This window comes from Rana temporaria, chromosome 1, assembly GCF_905171775.1.
Source record: "Rana temporaria chromosome 1, aRanTem1.1, whole genome shotgun sequence".
Taxonomy (NCBI): domain Eukaryota; kingdom Metazoa; phylum Chordata; class Amphibia; order Anura; family Ranidae; genus Rana; species Rana temporaria.
This window is the reverse complement of record NC_053489.1, coordinates 220,924,990-220,945,729: the sequence shown is the minus strand read 5'-3', so window position 1 is coordinate 220,945,729 and position 20,740 is coordinate 220,924,990. Positions and strand designations below refer to the sequence as shown.

The 20,740-nt window shown below is 45.3% G+C and overlaps 1 protein-coding gene across 1 annotated transcript in view; it reads right to left on the bottom strand.

Annotated features, from left to right (window-relative positions):
- The window catches only part of LOC120937514 (tetratricopeptide repeat protein 28-like), a 100,504-nt gene extending 80,023 nt beyond the window's left edge, over positions 1 to 20,481 (bottom strand). The window contains exon 1 of the mRNA XM_040350801.1: positions 20,270 to 20,481. Within this exon, the coding sequence (XP_040206735.1) occupies positions 20,270 to 20,302 (33 nt within the window). The 5' untranslated portion in view covers positions 20,303 to 20,481. The remainder of the gene's footprint in view (positions 1 to 20,269) is intronic.
- Between the last annotated feature and the right edge of the window lie 259 nt (positions 20,482 to 20,740).

Below are 20,740 nucleotides of genomic sequence, written 5' to 3'. Positions count from 1 at the left end.
CGCCGAATCGCCCCCAAAGTAGTACAGGAACCTTTTTCTAAGTCGGAGCGACTTGCGTCGCTCCTATTAGAAGGGTTCCATTCACTACAATGGGACGTGACTTGTCAGGCGGCTGTGTCGCCTGACGAGTCGCCCCAGTGTGAACCGGGTCTTAGACTGGTGGGAATACATAGTAGCCAGATAGAGTAGAATTTGGCGTAGGTGACAGGTCCTCTGGTAGCGAGGGGGTTGGTGCTCTGACTTCTTCCCTAGCATTCAGTTCCCCAAAAGCAATCGGAATTGAATTCACGGTACGGAGAACCCATACATTTAGCCACATGGTACGGGAGAGCTGAAGGAGATAATTAAGTGCACGCATGAGGTCTTAACTTGGTGCACGGCAGGACCCCATTCTGTCACTAGGAGTGTGGTGGCAGAGGTATGCTAAACTGGTTGATCAGGGCACAGACTAAGCGGTATGCCTTCCTAAATATTGCATTCGGGAAGGCGTGCAGTGATATGGTACAGAAAACTTCACAGAGGAACTCTGTATGTTATGCACCTGCACACGGTGTACAGCTCATCTCTAAGTAAGGGTATCACCTTAATGTTCTTTCACATGTTCTTTCTTTGTTGACTTTTACAAGGCCCGGAGCCTTGCCTGGTCACAGGCATTAATGAGCATGTACACAAGAAAAGGTACCCCCATGAGCAGAGTGAGTAGGCCCCTCCCACAAGCGACCAACATGCACACTACTTAGTTCAATGTTATCCTACTAGAGCACAGGTACAAGAAACCTCCAGAAAACTGCAAGAGGTGCCCTAAGGTTTTGACAGCCTAGGCTCCGCCACAAAATGTAATCTGGCACTGGGCAATATGCTAGAAGAGTGGTCTCTATAGTGCGGCTTGGGGGCCAAATGTGGCCCTTTGCTTGACCCTATCTGGCCCTTGGAGCACCGTTCCTCCCTCTGACACCAACAATAAGGCACTCTCTGGTGACAGAAATAGTGGGCTATTTTTCCTCCAATTTACACTAATGATGGGGCATTATTCCTTCCACTGACACTCCCAATGGAGCACTATTCTTCCCACGGACACTTATGATGGAGTTCTATCTTTCACACTAATACCAATAATGGAGCATTATTCTTTTTAATACTGACCATAGGCGTTATGTATTTTTTTTACTCCCACTGGCCACCAAGAGTCATTTTCTATTCCCTCTGATGCTGGGACAATCTTTACTCCGATTGGTCACAGTCCGGCTCCCCTAAAGCCTAAAGGACAGTAAACTAGCCTCTGACAGGTTTTTATTAGCACCTCACTTCCTGACAGGACAGGAATGGGGTAAAAAATATACACTTTTATAAGATAGAGAAAGGGTTAGAACTTGTGAGACACAATGTTTAAAATTGCTGTCTGTGCCTTCCTGTCCGGTGGCAACAACTCCTCCCATTTTTTGAACGGGTGTCTCATGGACAGGAAGTGAGGGAAAATATCTCTGTGAGGTTACAGACAGAAATAAAAACTTTTAACACTTTCCTACTTTATCCAAAACTGAAAAAATGGCTGAAGTTAGGCTTCTAATAAACCCAGCGGCAAGTTAGTTTTTAAATGGGTCTTCTTCAGAGGTTCTGTTGTAGCTAGGAGAGATTTACAAAAATATTAAATGTTTTTACAAATATCCCCCCTACCCCCTTCCCCCCATTAATTACAGGGGGAAAGAACGGGGAAGGGGAAAGAAAAAAACACACAAACAAATTTACATTATTAGCAAAATTACCAGGTCAATATGTATGGGTATGGAACAGTCTGAACCAAACTTTTCCATCAAGTAGAGAAGGCCCCAAAGGATTCCCAGGCTGGTATCCTGACACCTCCGCACCCCAATACAGATCATCCCCCAAAAAGCAGAGTGGTCACATGTAACTTACAGGAAATCAGGGATTATTTCTAGTGGCTATAGCAGCCACTAGTGATAATTTCATGTAAATCTGGCAGGCTGGTTGTACCTAAGTTGATCGATTGATCAACTTGGTACATTCAGCTTGCCCACACTTTCAGCCTGCCCACATAGACATCGAACTGTCTATGGCCGGCCTTACACCGTCATCTGGCATTTACAATTAGGTCTAAAATCTAAAGGAAATATACAATACAGTGATTCTTCCAAGTAAGTAGAACCCAACTATAAATCAGGTGCTTGCTACAATAAAACTAAGCTAATAGAAACCTAAATGTTTTGTACTCTCCATTTACAATCTATAGTGGTGTATTGATGGCAACAGGGGATTAAAAAAAATTGTAGGGCTCCTCGTTTCAAATGGGACCTATACTATATCAGAAATGACAATTATTATTCCCTGGGTGATGGTAGGGGTTTTCTACAGCACTGCCCTCACCATTCCCTATCCATGGCATATACATGGGAATTGTCTCTGTGCAATGCTCTGGAATGATCATTCATTATAAAGTGTCCAAATCTGGTGTGTATGAAAAGTCATCATCATCATAAGTCCATAGACAGCATGGGAAAAGTATGAGTCTGGAAAATTACTTCTATCACAGTAACACTGTCTGTTCTATTCATAATCATAACTAAAAATATTCAGTACAATAATCTTTTCAAGCCACAGGTTGTTTTGACAATAATGTATAATTCAATATAATAAAAGCTGTTCTAGGTGGCAAGGGCTGCTTGCATCCTAGCAAACCAAGGGCTGGGGCCACGTATATCCTAGCATCCAAGGATTTTGGGTGGAAGGCACCCTCTGCATCCCAGCAACCAAGGATGCTAGGTGGCAGAGGCTGACTGCATCCTAGCAACAAAGGACACTAGGTGGCAGGGGCCATCTGCATCCTAGTCACCAATGATGCTGGGTGGCAGTGGCCGCCTGCATTATAGCAACCAAGAACACTAGGAGACAGGGGCCCTCTGCATTCTAGCAACCAAGGGTGCTAGATGATAGAGGCTGACTGCATCCTAGCAACCAAGGGTGCTAGGTGGTAGAGGCTGCCTGCACCCTAGAAACCAAGGACTCTAGATGGCAGGGGCCATCTTAGCAGCCAAGGGTACTAGCCAATAGGAAAGGCCTGCATTCTAGAAACACATAAAAAAAAGAGGGGATAGATCAGGAGAACTGGGTGCAAAGTTATTTAATGTCATCAATCTGAAATATCTGTTCCAGGCACGGTAACATGTTTGTTAGTAATCATTTTATAGACATTGTAGACATTATAGATCATAAATGAATTAATTTTTTCGAATTAGGAGATGTAAAAGATAGAAACATTTTATTGAATTCCTAGGATTATGTTCTGAACTCTATATTTCTGCTTTTGGTACCTGCCTTCTGTTACATCTGTTTCAATTGTCTCAGAACAGGTACAGCTGGTATACACAATGGAAAGAATCAGGTTAAAATACAACTATTTTACTACATTGTACAAAAAAGTAGCAGAGCCTTATGCACCGTAGAGGATGACATCTGATTGGATAGAAGCCACTTCTTCTAAGGTAAGTAATAAGTCGTTGTGACAGGGGAAGGAAAGCTACAGTGATAACATCTGAACTTTCATCGTGCATTCCGCAGTAAAACAATTACAATGTCGTGATCTATGTATACATTTTACACTGATAACAAAAAAGACACAATCATTTATCTATGTATACACCTAATGAATCTTCTGTGACCTGTGACGTGTCCCAGAAGATTGCAGGTAGAAAGGGGGGAGAGGTGAACTTCCTTCCGGCGCTGCAGAGCCAGGGGAGGAAGTGTTAGCTGGGTGCCCGCTCCTCCCTCAAAAAAATTAAATGCCAAATGTGGCATGTCAGGGGGTCATCTGGCGGAAGTTCCATTTTTGGGTGGAGCTCCGCTTTAATATATTTGAATTCAATTAATAATGATAATATACAGACCAAAAAATACTTTCCTAGCATAAATAACTCTTCTTTATCACTCAAAAAAAGTATTTCGATTTCAGAAATCTCAGTTATCACACTCTCAAAAAAAATTAAAATGACCACACCTGCTTCCAACATTGCAAGTACTGATTAGCAAACTAAGCGCTTTGTAGTGGATCGCTTTTCACAGAAATGCACAGATGCGTTCGGGGGGTGGTACTGTTGCCACCTGAATACCTGTTTTTTCTTGCTCTTTTTGTGACAACTGAATTTTGCACCGCAAACATGGGCCTAACGTATGGCTCAGGCCCCGTACACACGGCCGAGGAACTCGACGTGCCAAACACATCGAGTTCCTCGGCCAGTTCAGCCCTGAAGCCGCCGAGGAGCTCGGCGGGCCGAGAGCTCCCATAGAACAACGAGGAAATAGAGAACATGTTCTCTATTTCCTCGACGAGTTCCTCGGCGGCTCCATCGGGCCGAAAGTGTACAGACGACAGAGTTTCTCGGCAGAATCAGGCTCTGACCAAGTTTCTCGCCGAATTCTGCCGAGAAACTCTGTCGTGTGTACGAGGCCTCACTGTTGCAGAAAAGCCTCATTCACTTGTATGGGTAGCACAGTGTTTCTCAACTCCAGTCCTCAAGGCGCCCCAACAGGTCAGGTTTTCAGGATTTCCCTTAGATGAAACGGCTGTGGTAATAACTAAGGCAGTGAAACTGATCAAATTACCTCTGCAAAATAATGGACAGCCTGAAAACATGACCTGTTGGGGCGCCTTTGAGGACTGGAGTTGAGAAACACTGGGGTAGCATATGGATGGCAGAGCACTGCATGTTGAATGTGTCAAGGGGGATCATTTTTGTCTCGCTGCGAAGCTGTTGCTGTCTTATGTATTTGAACATAGCACTCCATCAACATGTGCTTAAACCCAAAACACAGTCTACAGTGTTTCATGCGTTAAAAAAAATGCAGGTCAAATGTGGCGTCAGAACTTTTATCCATACTGCACCATTGAAGTAAATAGGAATCTGCTGGTATGTGTTTGCAGTGCACGTCAAATGCAGGAAACACCCTTCTACATTCCCGTAGATGTTCATAAGGTCATTCAGACAAATGTTTTCTTGATTCTGCTCCTTCCATTTCCAAGATGTACACTCTAATGTCACTAAGGTTAGCCACTCAAGATTCCCCATTGGGTGAGAAATATGCCATGCCAGGCTATTGTATCCAGACAGCCAGGACCCGCAACGGTCAGAATACCCGAACAATGGCTGCATCTGGATAAAGCCACTGTTCAGCCAACAATTTTTTAGCCCTGTTTCTATGATTTTCATATAAGGTCAGGTGCCACCTATGGCTTTATTTTTGCCAGTTCATTAGGAACTGCCCAAAATTCACTCTGTGTATAGCCAACTTCCACCCAAAAATGGAACTTCCAAAGTCTTATACAGGTATTTGCTCCCACTTCCGGGCATAGATATCCGCTGATATCTATGCCATGTCCAGCGCCTCCTCCGTCCCCCCGCTGTCTTCTGTGAGAAACACAGGTCAGAGAAGACAGCAGGAACCATTCAGATTGCGCAGCGTGGCTCGCGCATGCGCAGTACGGAACCAGGAAGTGGTCCCTGATTCCCTTACCGAAGATGGCGGCGCCAGCACCCGAGAGCCGAGGAACAGATCAGCTTTGGGTGCCGACATCGCGGGCACCAGGGACAGGTACGTGTCCATATTTTAAAAGTCAGCAGCTGCAATATTTGTAGCTGCTGACTTTAAAAAAAAATATTTGGTGGAACTCCGCTTTCAGTAGAAGAAGGTGAATGCCACCTTGTGGACTTATCTCTTTTATCTGCATCTGACAGTTTTATGGAATTGGAAGCATAGCTAACACTACACCCCAAGGTTGTTTACCTGCACTTACACAGATGTCATATTGGGAACAGCGGCTGTGTATGTGCAGCTGCTGCATCCCAAATGGCAGAAATGTGTTTATCCACATAGGGATTCAAAGAACACCAGTGCGGGTGTATGCTCACGTGGATAAACAGAGATATCATATGGGGCATGGATTCTTACGTTCTGTGTTACTTAGGCCTAAGGCCCCGTACACACGAGGAGACATGTCCGATGAAAACGGTCCGTGGACCGTTTTCATCGGACATGTCTTCTGGGAGCTTTTGGTCTGATGTGTGTACACACCATCAGACCAAAATCCCTGCGTACAGAGAACGCGGTGACGTAGAAGACACCAACGTTCTCAAACACGGAAGTGCAATGCTTCCACGCATGCGTCGAATCAATTTGACGCATGCGTGGGATTTAGGGACGCTGGTTACACGTCATAACCAGCGGACATGTCCGATTAGGTGTACTAACCATCGGACATGTCCAACGGACATGTTTCCAGCGGACAAGTTTCTTAGCTTGCTAAGAAACTTGTGTCCGCTGGAAACCTGTCCGCTAGGCCGTACACACGGTCGGTTAGATGTAAATTAAAGAAATAAGTCCTTAAGGTGGCATACACCTCATTGGACTTAACTCATAGTATGCCTGCACATTTTACAAAGTGGCTGAATTCCTGGTGTTCAGCTTTCGGGAAAAAAATTCACACTATTTGCATCTCTTCCATGCTAATAAAAAAATAGTGGAAATTGTGAAATTGTGCAAAAAGTGTGTGCCAACATGGGATTGTCTACATGTGCCTCCAGCATCACTTTCAATGACTGGATCGGAACTTGTCAGTGTAGCGGTTCTCCAGGGATAATAAACAAGCATTTTCAACCTGCAGAAGGCTTTGGCACACACTACTGCATGCACCTGAGTGCACGTTAGCAGATGCATGGGGGCACCATTAAGAATTAATGGCATCGCCATGCATCTGCATAAGGGCAGCACAGCTAGCGTGAACCTAGATGAAGTTTTATTACTGCATACAAACATATTCCAAACATCTTTGTGTGCAGGTATTGATCCTCCACTAATTTACAGAAATGAAACAGGACTGACCCATATGTAGATCACCCCCTTTAACCAGCTGGGAAAGAATAAAACATCTGGAGGGTTGCAATGCAATTCTTAGGTTCATTTCACACTAGCAACTTTGTAGCAGCTACAGATATCTCAGTGGTCATTTTTTTAAGGGATTTGTAACTGGCTACAGAGTTGATGTTGTAGAGGACTTTCTACATGCACCTCCTATTGTATATAATAAAGATCTCCCACGCTCAAAATGATAATGAGAAAAAGAATCCAATATTTGTAATCAATGCTGCTACTTATAAACATAAATAGCAAAACAAGTGAGAATAAATTCTATATACCAAGGTGCACACACAGAAATATTTGTTCTAGAAATATTCTCAGTAGCACAACAGTAACACGTGCTGAATATTAAAGGGGTTGTAAACCCTCATGATTTTTCACCTTGATGCATTCTATGCAGTCATTGGCTCACACTGGCTCACGCGGGGCCGAGTCCTGCATTCTGCATGCATGGACACAGATGCGGGACTCGGGAGCTTCTCCAACTTGGACACTTAATTGGCCACCAGCGCCGCTCAGGGACCCCAGAAGAGAAGGACCGGGGCCACTCTATGCAAAACGAACTGCACAGTGGAGGTAAGTATGACATGTTTGTTTTTTTTTGTTTTTTGTTTGTTTTATACAATGATATAAAAAATGTAAACCATATTCTAAAAAGATTAAAAAAAAAAAAAAGTCCCATAACAGTCCTCTTTATCCAATGAAAAAAATATGTAAGTAATTCCCAGTGCTGTCCTAATTAGGAAAAAAACACCATAAGCGATCCACCACTGTGTGTGTCACATCAGACCCGCTCCTATCAGATGGAGACTCACCAAATATAATTGCCTACCACTCTTGTGGTTAGGCTAGTATGCCATATGAATCAATTGTAGGAACATTCCTTAGTAAGCCAATCCACTTCTCAGTTTTTTTAGTGCTTGGGTAATTATTCATTTCATTGGCCAGAATATTAATTTAGTCTGGCCATTAAAATGAAAAACGCTCAAGCGCTAAAAGCTCCTATTGGACGCGTTTACCCACGTTTAGGCATTTTGTATCAAAAGCTCCTCTCCTGAACGCACAATTGATGTTGATGTTGGGTTAACTTGGAGGGTTTAGAGTTTAGAGGCAGAGGAAAAAAAAACTCAAATGCTTATAAAAGCAGCATATTTAAACTCAAGTATGCATAAAGTAGGCCATACACGGTCAAATTTTCGAAAAAAAAATAATTTTCAAAATCAGAAAGTTCGTTTTTTTGTGATCCGATGATGCCACCATTGATTTTCGAAATTCGGCCGACCAAACCTTCATGTTGCCGAGAATATTCTTTTCTCTCCTGAAATATTCCTTTCTTTCTGGGAATATTCTTTTCTTGCACATGCGTATTTTTTTTTCTGTAACATTTCTCGCACGATTCTCCCATCATTGATCAGAAAATCGTTTGTTTTTAAAAAAAATTCCAAAATGTCGGATTCCTCAAATTTGATTGCCGCACAAGAACCGGCTGTTGCTGCTGCAGCCCACTAACAGTGCGAAATTCGTACGAAAATTCTTTGATAAGATTTAAGGCCTGAAGTTATTTTGCTCAGTGAACACTAAGGCCTAGTACACACGAGAGGATCGATCCGCGGAAGCGGTCCGGAGGACCGGTTCCGCGGATAAATCCTCTGGCGGATTTTGATCTCATGGTTGTACTAACCATGAGATCAAAATCCCCGCGGAATTCCCCTTCGCGGTGACGTGTCGCGCCGTCGCCACGATGATGACGCGGCGACGTGCGCGACGCTGTAATATAAGGACTTCCACGCATGCGTCGAATCATTACGACGCATGCGAGGGATGGAATCAGACGGATTGATCCGGTGAGTCTGTACAGACCAGCGGATCAATCCGCTGGACTGGATTCCAGCGGATCGATTTCTTAGCATGCTAAGAAATTTTGATCCGCTGGAAATCCATCGGCCTGAAAAAAATCCCCCTGGGTTGTACACACCAGGGGATCTATCCGCTGAAACCGGTCCGCGGATAAATTTCAGCGGATCGATCCTCTTGTGTGTACGGGGCCTAAGGGCCAGATTCACAGTGAGAGTACGCCGGCGTATCTACTGATACTCCGGCGTACTTTCAAATTTGCTGCGTCGTATCTTTATTTTAAAATCCTCAAACCAAGATACGACGGCTTTTGGCTTCGATCCGACAGGCGTACGGCTTTGTACGCCTTCGGATCGTAGGTGTAATACTTCGGCGCCCGCTGGGTGGAGTTTCCGCGTCGGGTATGCTAATTAGCTGTTTACGGCGATTCACGAAGGTACGCGCGACCGTCGCATTCTCTTACGTCGTCGCTAGTCGGCTTTTCCCGGCGTATAGATAAAGCTGCTATTTCTTGGCCTATCTTTAGACTTGCCATGTTAAAGTATGGCCGTCGTTCCCGCTTCGAATTTAAAAAAAAAAATTTTTTTGCGTAAGTCGTCCGTGAATAGTAAAGGACGTAACTCACGTCGACGTTCAAAAAATCACGTCGGTGCGATGTCATTTCGCGCAAAGCACGGCTGAAAATTTCAAAACAGAGCATGCGCAGTCAGTTCGGCGCGGGAACGCGCCTAATTTAAATGATCCACGCCCCATTTGAATTAGGCGGGCTTGCGCCGGAGGGATTTACGCTACGCCGCCGCAAGTTTACAGGCAAGTGCTTTGTAAAACTTGCGGCGGTGTAACGTAAATGCAATACGTTACGCCGCCGGAATTGTACCTGAATCTGGCCCTTATTTGTGATACAGAGACTGCCCAAACATCAGTCATAGGTGGAGATGTGCCAGGCTGTAGGTGGTAGATGTACTATTCATACTAGCAGGCAGTCAATCAGCTAATTTAATTATCAGCTTGTCTATTAAGAATTTATTTATTTGTACTGTCAGTGCACTGCGTAAAGGCACACAAAATTCAACAGATAAAATACAGAATTCAAATAGCATTGCAACACTACCAGTGTGCAGGAGATTATCAAATATTTTCCTAAAATACATCAAGATGACTAGAAGGGATAACGCATAAGATGCGAGGGCTAAGCCTATTTTGAAGTTTTCTCCTTGGAAAAGTAAAAGTATTCGTGAGATGTACAATTTTGTTATCTATTAAGAACTATTATAATATATGATACTAACTGGACAGGAGCATTTAAAAATGGAAAAAATACTCTTCATGTATTAGTCACACTCTAGCCGCAATTTTTTTTTTTTTTTTTTTTAAAGTCATGTATTAGAAATAATCTTTATTGCATATTTAATTCAGCTTGGCAAAATGTAAGTATGCATATACCTGATGGACTGCTGGGGAAGCTGGAAGTCACTGTAGTAGTCAGAGCTAACACAATAATAGCCATCCTGCTGGGGATCTGTGCAAGCAACTTCTTCTATGCACACAGAGCACAGGAAGTCAGTACATCCGCCATTTATAAACCACTGTGTATTTTTAAAAATAAATACAGGTGTTTTCTGATTGGATGAGGTGGAGAGGCAAAGTGGCCCACCCCATCCAATCAGACTATGCCTTGTACTTACTGGAAAAATACAAGGAGTTCTATAGGTGGCAGTGCTGAGCAAGCAACTTGTGTATGCAATACAGATAATTCCTGAAGTTCAGCTTTACCCTTTGAAGAGAACAGGAAGAGATTAGAACCTCTGTTTTGTTTTATATTGAGGAGATTTCCCCTCACCTCCTGTCCTAATGATGGATTGTAACGAAAACAGACGGTGACAAGAAATATCACAATTTTCAACAAAGACAGCAACAAAGCTTTAACCATCTTTAGTAAATTGTGGAAGGATTAGAACCTCTGTCGAGTTATGCTGTCTGTGCTTCTCTATTTCAGTGGCCCTGCGTTCTCCACATTTCTTGTTCTGGTGTTACAGGGATAAAATGTAAGGACTCATGAACATGGGGGTAGAGGCCATACGCTGTCTTGAAAAATAGTATTTCTTTGCCTGGGAATCACAGGTATTTGTGTATTGCCTCGACCAGCACAAATCAATAACAGGCTGACAGATGCCATGGCTGTATGCCAGTGTAGCACCCTCTAGCTAGTGTGCTAGGTGTAGATAGTTTTCGTAAGCTGTAGAGTAGGTACATTTATCTTGAATCTGGGTCAGGGATGAGTGATTAAGGGAGGCTGGATGACTCATCAAGCAGCACTTCTAGCAACTCCCCCCCCTCTCTGGAACCTTGGAGAGGCTTCCAGAAGTAGAGGGTTGAGTCTAGGAGGATCTAATTGGAGTATTGAGGAGGGCCCCAGCCAATCCCCAGCAAGTTGGCTGGCATGGGGCTGGCACCTCTTAAATACTCTTAGGTCATGCCAGCAGGGGCAGTCAGGTGAAAGATGGAGTGCTAAGGGGGCTGTCAGTGGCCATTGAGGGTTCCCTCTAGTCTGGGGGGGTGACCTTGGGACTGGGGCATGGATGCTGGAGGGACTCTCTATAATACACAGATGAATCATTGCCTGGATGCATGGGAGCAGGTGTGGGGACAGCAGGAGAGAGAGTCAGCAGGTCCGGGAAATCTCCTGAGAGTCGGTCTGGGAGGACTGGTGAGTGTCAGTCTGGAGGACTGGGGAATGTCAGTCAGGCCTCATACACACAACCGGTTTCCTCGGCAGAATTCATCAAGGAACTTGGTGGGAGACTTTTTTTGCCGAGGAAACCGGTCGTGTGTAAAGGAAACTGACGAGGAACTCGACGAGCCAAAAAGAGAGCATGTTCTCTTTTTCCTCGACGGGAATGGAGAAAATTGGTTTGTCGAGTTCCTCGACAAGCCTAACAAGAACTTGACGAGGAAAACGATGTGTTTCGCCCGCCGAGTTCCTCGGTCGTGTGTACGAGGCCTCAGGAGGACTGGGGAATGTCAGTCAGGAGGACTGGGGAATGTCAGTCAGGAGGACTGTGGTGAAGTAGCCGGGAAGGCTAGTGAAAGAGGCTGCAGCAGCCAGGAGGGCTGGCGGGGCCTGAAGAGGAGGTGGTGCTCGGAGTCGGACCAGTGACCACAGGAGAAAATAGGTTAGTGGTGTCACTCTACATCCTACAAGTATAAGGGCTGTAAGTCCCTGACTGTAATAGGCCAGTGCTACAGATTTTTACATAGTGATACCACTGGTGATTCTGCATGCAAGTGAAGTACTTGAGGAAGGAAAGGAGCTGTATATAGGACTGTATATACTAGGAGTTGTCCCTGAAGACGTTTCAAAGTCAAGTGGACATCCCATAATACCCCTACTCCCTATCCGAGTTCTATCCCCTCAAAAAAATTACAAAAACAAGCCCTGGACTGTTAACCATATTTACACCAACATGTTAAATAGATCATGTTTCCCAGCACAACAGTGAAGTTAATTTTACGACTGTTCGCTCATTGCAAGAGATTTTTCCCTTAGCTTAGTGAATGTGGTGAAGATTCACTTTGTAAGGAATACCCAAGCATGATGCAAGTAATTTTTAAAAAAAAAATCATATTTGCTTGCACGTGATTGAATGATGTAAGTCAGGGGAGCTTCACTTCATTCACTGGGGAAATTCTCCTGCAAAGTGAACAGCCTTTTTGCCTTTAATACATCAATCCCATTATTGTGTTTCTGATGAACATTTCAGAATGTTGCCTACTATGTCTTGGTTGCCCAGAGCAATTATTTATGCTTTCTCTCTCATTCTCTAAGCTTCCTTCTGCTTCCTTGCCATGGGCTCTTTTCAGACACCTTTGATAAGTGAGGCCCAGTGTTACCTATGCTTTCGCTTTCTCTCTACTTCCCATCACATTTATCTTGTTTGAATATGGCCTGTCACTTTACTCTTTGTTGCATTGGATCCGTCTAAGACCCTTCTCAGAGACCCTTTTGCTCCCCAGGCTTCCTATTTAACATGCAGTTCATTTGTCTCATACTAAGTAGATCAGCTTCAAACTAATGAATGGGACTCCAGCTCTGGCCTACCGCAGATTTGGTACAGTTCTTGTTGTGTGTCCATGGAGGTCAGTCAGAATGTCCCTTTCATTCCATCTGAATTGGGAACGTGAAATAGATTGGATGCTGAAGAGATCATGGGCCGGATTCAGAAAGAGATACGACGGCGGATCTCCTGATCCGCCGTCGTATCTGTGAGACCCGACGGTCGGATCTGTGAGATCCCACAGGCGGATCTATGCAACTGATTCATAAGAATTAGTTCCGCATAGATCTCCCTTAGATCCGACTGGTTTAAGTGACTTACACCAGTCAAATCTTAGGCTGCAATCTCCCGCCGGCCGCTAGGTGTCGTCGCTTTTTTTTCCGCGTCGGATATGCAAATGAGGAGAACCGCCGATTCAAGTCCGTACGCCCGCCCGTCGCTTTTTTTTAACGTCGTTTGCGTTCGGCTTTTTCCGGCGGATAGTTACCCCTGCTATATGAGGGGTAGCTAATGTTAAGTATGACCGTCGTTCCCGCGCCGAGATTCAAATTTTTACGTCGTTTGCGTAACTCGATCCGGAATACGGATGGCCGCAATCGACGTAGCCGCCGCAAACAATGACGTCCTAGCGACGTCATTTGGAGCATGCGCACTGGCAAATTTCGCCGGCGGAGCATGCGCAGTTAATTTGGCGCGGGAATACGCCTGATTTAAATTGTACACTCCCCCTAGCCACGGAATTTGCATTCCGCCGGGGGAGTTACGATCCGACAGTGCAATTTTCGAGGTAAGTGCTTGATGAATCATGCACTAGCCTCGCTAAATTGCACCGGTGGATCGTAAAACACATAGATCGAGCGGATCTAAAGATCCGCTGATCTACATGAATCTGCCCCCATATGTGTAAAAAAGCACAGAGATAGATAGATAGATAGATAGATAGATAGATAGATAGATAGATAGATAGATAGATAGATAGATAGATAGATAGATAGATAGAGGGATAGATAGAGGGATGCATGGGGGTAGAGAGGGATGGAAAGGTGGAAGGATTGATGGATGGAGGAATGGATAGGTAGACAAATGGATGGAGGGATGGTTACACAGGGGTGGGTTTACTAAATGCAAACAAGCTGTCCACATTGCAAGTGCAGTTGCTCCAGAGCTTAGTAAATGAGAGAGGGTAGTCGTTAACTACCTTTGACTGTATTGTTTTGCCAAATTCGGGCTTCCGTTCCAGCCATGGCTGTACTGTGAGTGACCACTATTGTTGTCTGGGGTGTTGGTACCACCCCAGGCCAAGGGTGGCAGCAGTCAAGTCAGGGTGTATTGGGTGTTCTTCCTCGGCAGCCAATCAGTGAGAGTTGATCGTCTCACTGTGCATGCTGGGGGAGAGTACTTAAGGAACAGACGTCATTAGTTCGGGGTCGTCGTCCGTCCCTGGTCAGTCGTCCCACCACCCCCTGTGAGTGGCCCTCCTGGCCGGGGGTGCGTGTTTAAGTGTTCCTGGCTCCGGGACCATGTTGGTCCGGAGTTGTGATCTACCAGTAGGCCTGGTAGTTAGGCTGGGTCTAAGCTTGCAGAGTGGTCCTGTGCTGTCCGTCCTAGAGGGAGGAAGCCACTTAATGAAGTACCTATTCTGGAGAGCAAAGAGCAGAAGGCTGGTACGCTCAGGAGAGGCCTTGAACTTCATTGAAGGACGCACTATTACTGAGAGGCTGAGTGAAGGTTGTCTTTCAGTTCTGAGTTTACAAGAATTTATTCAAGAAGAGATCCAGGTGCTTAATCCTGTGCTGAGAGGATTCTGGACCGAACATATCTCCATCTTTGGGAAGGTCTGTGGCAGAGACTCTACCAAGTTTTCCGTGTGACACCCTGGCTGCTAGGTTAGTGAGGTTGGTGGAAGCAGGATTGTTTCCAAACAAAACTTATACACCTGAACCTACTACCTATTACCCCTCCACATCTTCAACTACTACTTTTATTCTTTTACCACACATTCTTGTAAACTCCGAACTGAAACAGGGATGGACGTGGTATTTACGACGTTTGGTAAATAAAGCAAAGAAAAAGACATTGTGGACATTGAACTTTCTTTCAGCTCTCATCAAGTAACCAATTATGTGATTATACTTGCCTTGAAAAGAGTTATGCCGCGTACACACGACCGTTTTTCATGACGAGAAAAATGCCATTTTTTTAATTGGTCATTAAAAACGATCGTGTGTAGGCTCCAGAGCATTTTTCTCTATGTGAAAAATGTCCATTAAAAATGTAGAACATGCTCTAATTTTTCTCGTCGTTTTTTCACATCATGAAAAACGGTTGTGTGTAGGCTTTAACCACTTAAGGACCGCCTAATGCCGATATACGTCGGCAGAATGGCACGGCTGGGCACAATCACGTACCTGTACCTGACCCGCGGACCCGATCGCCGCCGGAGTCTCGCGATCAGTCCCTGGAGCTGAAGAACGGGGAGAGGTGTGTGTAAACACATCTTCCCCGTTCTTCACAGTGGCGCTGTCATTGATCGTCTGTTCCCTGATATAGGGAAAGGCGATCAATGACGTCACATGTCCAGCCCCGCCCCCCTACAGTTAGAAACACATATGAGGTCACACTTAACCCCTTCAGCGCCCCCTAGTGGTTAACTCCCAAACTGCAATGGTCATTTTCACAGTAATCAATGCATTTTTACTAACACATGGTAACACAAAATCAGCAAAAGCAGCCCAAAGGGTGGCGCCATCCAATGGAACTTCCCCTTTATAGTGCCATTGTATGTGTTGTACGTCACGCGCTTTGCTAGAGCATTTTTTTTTCACAATCATGTGTTTGCAAGGCAGGCTTGACAAGAATCATGTAGAGAAAAACGTAGTTTTTTTCCATGACATTAAAAATGGTCGTGTGTACGCGGCTTTACACACAGAACACCTACTTCAGAAGCATGGCTAGTGCTTTTTCATAAAAAAAAAAAAAAAAAACAACAACATTATGCTTGACTAAAGTAGTGCAGAAAAACACTTCACTTGATTGTTCCCAACCTTAATTCTTCGTACACACGACCGGTTTTCCCATCGGAAAACCTGCAATGAGAGCTTTTGGCCGGGAATCCCGGCCGTCAATGAGAGCTTTTGGCTGGGAATCCCGGCTGTGTGTATGCTCCATCGCAGTTTTTCGTGTGTGACCGTGTGTATGCAAGGCAGGCTTGAGAGGAATTCCGTCAGGAAAACCATCAGTTTTTAAGGCCGCGTGCACACCATCGGTCCAAACCGATGAAAACGGACCAAAGTTCAGTTTCATCTGTCCAAACCGTCCGTGTGTATGCCCCATCGGTCTTTTGTACTTCGGACAAAAATTAGACAACTTGCTTTAAAATCGAACCGATGGACCGCTGCCCGATAGGTCCAAACCGATGGTTAGTACACAAAAGCATCGGTTCAAAACCCGCGCATGCTCAGAATCAAGTCGACGCATGCTTGGAAGCATTGAACTTCGTTTTTTCAGCACGTTGTGTGTTTTATGTCACCGCCTTCTGACCCGATCGGTTTTTGGAACGATGGTGTGTACGCACATCAGACCATCAGTCTACTTCAGCGGTGAACCGATGAAAACGGTCCGTCGGACCATTCTCATCGGATGGATCGAATGTGTGTACGCGGCCTTATCCAACGGAAAAAACAGTCGTGTATACAAGGCATTAGATTGGCCATACATCTTTAGATTATCTGCAGATTTTCTATGGTCAGATGGAAAAAGTGGAACAGATTCCTCCATCTACGCTGAACTGTGTGGATGGAAGAATCTCCCACTGGCCCAAGCTTCCACAGGGCTGGACTGGGACAAAAATTTGGCCCTGGACTTCATCCAGACTGGCCCACTTTGACAGGTCTCTCCCATGGCGTCCGGACAACTCCCGCACCCCCCTGGCCACCCAAGCCCCCTCTCCCCGTTCACTACTTTATTAGAGTAGAGCGGCTGGTACTGGTACTTTTATAGGCAGTACCAGTGGGGAAGCTAGACATTATTTCACCCGGGGAAAATAATCAGTTTGGTGCCCCTCCTTATGGGACAAGATTAGGCAGAAGTGAGAAACTCCCAGGCCATACAGTAGCTGTTAAGTCAGCTGTCTGTCCCCTTCCCCATGCTCCTCTGTCATCCCCCCTGCTCCTCTGGTCCTCCATCTGCTTCTCTGTTCCCCCCAGGTGAGCGCTGCGGGGAGGGAGAGGAGGTAAGCGGTGTGGGAAGGGTGAGACAAAGAAGCAGAGGGGGGCGGCGGTCTGCTGTCACTAAAGCCGGCCCACTGAGCCATCGGCCCACCGGGAAACTCCCTGTAGTCCCAATGGCCAGTCCATCCCTGAGCTTCCATATCTTGCTAGTTGGCCCCACTGGCTCTCACAATACCTGAACATTCTGATTGGGTGCAGGCATTGTTTAGGTTGAGAGCCAGCGGGGCCGACTAGCAAGATACTGAAGCTTGGCCCAGTGGGAGATTCCTCCATCCACACAGTTTAGCGTACTTGGAGAAATCTGGTGCACTTTTTCCATCTAACCATAGAAAATCTGCAGATAATCTATAGGTGTATGGCCAGCTTAACTGTAACTGCCCTGTAGACCATGCTGGAACCCTAACACACAATCTTCGCCCAACCTGAACCTTAAAGAGTAATTCCACTTTTGCACAACTTCCTTTCTGTGATGTACATTGCAGGGATTTTAGCAAACTTCGTAGCAGATTCCTACCTTTTGTTACTCTGAAGGAATAGCTGTTTCACCAGATTGATCGCATGCTCATCCTGAATGGGAAGGTCTAGTTTATTATAGATGATGCACTTTCTGTGTTTTAAGAGGGAAGCTAAGGTGTCTGCATCCCTTTAGAAGTGATAAACCCTTGGGGAGTATCCTACCAAAATGTATATTTCAATTGCAGAGAATGCCTAAAATCTCACTTGTATCTTGCAGCTCAGCGAACATTTACGGCTCCTGGTCGGTGCCACTATGATGTGACCAGCATGCACATGTGCGGGAGTGACGTAATCACGACCTGTCCATTTAAGTGGCCATAGACACAGAACTCGGAAGGAAGCCATAATACTTAACCCACACCATACCTAAACCTCAAACCTTCCCGTACCTGAACCCCTTCACCCGTACCTAAACTTGAGTTTAGGAGCTTTTGGCATTGTTTTGCCAAAGCTCCTAAACCAGGGATGTCCAATCAGTGGCCCGGGGGCCAGATGTGGCCAGCAGAGGCCTCTGATGTGGCCCGCGACCTCCTGCTCTGGGATGGAATAAAAAGAATACTGTTATTAAAGATCAGTTTATTACTAAAATCACAGTGTGTATATGGGCATATCTGTTCTGTAGTGGTTACTGGGCTGCTTTCAAACTGATCCGCAGGTGCAGAGTAGTTTACCTGCCGGTTACCTGCACTGAGCCATAGACTTCTGTTATTACCTGCGAGTTTGGTGAGCTTTCTGAAAGTGCACCAAACCTGAAGAATATAATGAAAGACTATTGCAAAGTGCAGGAAACCAAAGGTACACTGCATTGCACCAGTGGTGCGGGTAAACCGCAGCGCATCAGTGTGAAAGCAGCCTTGGGCCCCCTTCACACGGTCAGTCTGACCAATTGGACCCTCCATTCACCTCTAAGTAGTGGAAGACATAAACCGACTTGTGTCATACCTACAATATGATCCACTCAAAGTATCGTGGGCTGCGTCCATGTCCGCTCTGCATATGCAGAGCAGACACGGACATGCCATCCACCTGCTCCGCTCTTTGTGGCCCGCGACCGGTTACCAAGTGGCTTAAGTGGCCCTCGCTCTTTATAAGGTTGGGCACCTCTGTCCTAAACCATGTACACACAGGCGTTTACCAGAGTTTAGAAGCTGCTGCATTTAGGGGAGCTTCAACCTCCCTCTCATGAATGGGGAAGAATTGTATTCGCTATAGAAACGTTTTGATCGCCAACCGCTGGAAGACGCAAACCACAGCAAAACAGTTTTGCATTTTCCCGTGGCTGGCGGTCAAAGTAGGCTGTATGTACCTGAACCCTAGCACTAAATCTTCTACCTACCTATTACATAACACTCAATTTCACCCTTAGCTGAACCCAAACACCCAGCCCTCCCCAACGTTTAACCAATTTGAACACTAAACATGTTATATGAACTCATTATAATCAATATTAGGTACAGGACAATGCAAATATGCATGTAACAGCCACAATACTGCCCCAAAAAGCTTACATTCTAAAAAGGTGAGGGTACAGAAGAAAAAGAAGAGCACATAAGGCAAAGGGTATATTGATGATGTTGATTAGGTCATATCATTAATACATTTTCTCAAAATGAGAATTAAAAGTCAGCAAGTAAGCCTTTTTTAGCAGTGAACTCTCCATGACAGTTATTCAAATTCTTGATACAAGCAAACACGCATTATATTACCTCATTATGTTACTCAGTGTTGCCCTAACACTGCCAAAATGCTCTCTCCAATACTGTCACGCTTGGCGCTCAGTTCTTGCCAGCGCTAGGCTACTGGTACTTGTGGTGGAACTACATACCCCAGCACACACTGCCGGCAAGAAGATAACATGACCTGCTGGGACTTGTAGTTCCCTGGAAATTTTTAGAGCCACACATTGAGTTAACATTATGGTAGTCACTCTCGATCAATGACTACATCTCTCATCTTCTCCCACCTTAATTAAAAGACAGTAAGCTCCCCCTCTACTCTTCGTCATTCCTTGACCTTGTTCTTGAGCCTACTGTAGAGGTCCAAGGACAGATCCAGGCGAAAGGTGCTTAGTTATCCCATGGCCAGGAATGAGCAGCGTTCTGAGATGCTCCAATGTCCCTAAAAGTACATCTTCTCCTGTAAGTCCACATTGTGGAGCCCCTCTGTTTTCCCTCTCATTTGATATCATACAGGCCACAAGTTTAAACTCATGCTTGAGGTGATTGTAGCCATATTAGTGCACTTGCAACAAAAACAAGTAAGTACGGTTCGTGATACTTTTTTTATTAACACTATTTCAGGGTGTTCCCGAGTCCTGCTTGGACCGAGAAGAAGGGAACACTGCGAAAGCTTGTCCTGAAATTTAAAATAAAAAGAGTATCACAGACAGTACTCAGTTGGTTAAGTTGGACCACAAGAATCCTTGACTTAGGATGATAGATCAAAGAAAGTCCTGACCCTGAAAGAGACAACACATATACTTCTACTGCATTGTTAGTAGTGAACTTTAGAGAGGAGCATTGAGTGTTGTACACAAAGGTGTACAACACTCCACAGAAAAGCACCGCTCCTCATCCCTCTTCAGCTAGGTCACCAAGCCATTGACCGACCACCGCCGCAATAATCAAGTTAGCATGATAGCACTACAGGGGTTAATTAAAAAGTCAACAAAAGAAGTTTACTGCATCCTACCCTTTCTCTCCTCTTTACAGCCTGTTGCTCCATTGTTCCTCAGGCAGTAATGGCAGGGCTGACAATACAGGCCATGGCAATGTGCTGAGGAAACTTCTACAGGTCACACAGGCTCCTGTTGCGCAGCTCTCTAGCACACTCTTACAAGTAACGGTTTCGTACTGAGCATTTCCCAGGAAAAGTTCGCCATATTTTCACATCCTTTTCTCGTACTCAAGTCTCACCCCCCCCCCTTTTTCAAGGAGGAGGTGGAGGAGGAGGGGAGGGCGGAAAGAGGTTTCAATTTTCCCTGCAAAGTCAAACAATGAGCTCAGCTCTGCTGGAGTTCAGTTACGTTCTGCATTGAGCAAAGAAACCCAGGCAACAGAAGCAGTGCAAAGTGTGTGGAGACCCAGGCCTGAGCCTGCTGGAGAGGACTCACTGCAACTACTGCTGTGCAACATGGCTTGGCTTTACTCAACTATCAGCACC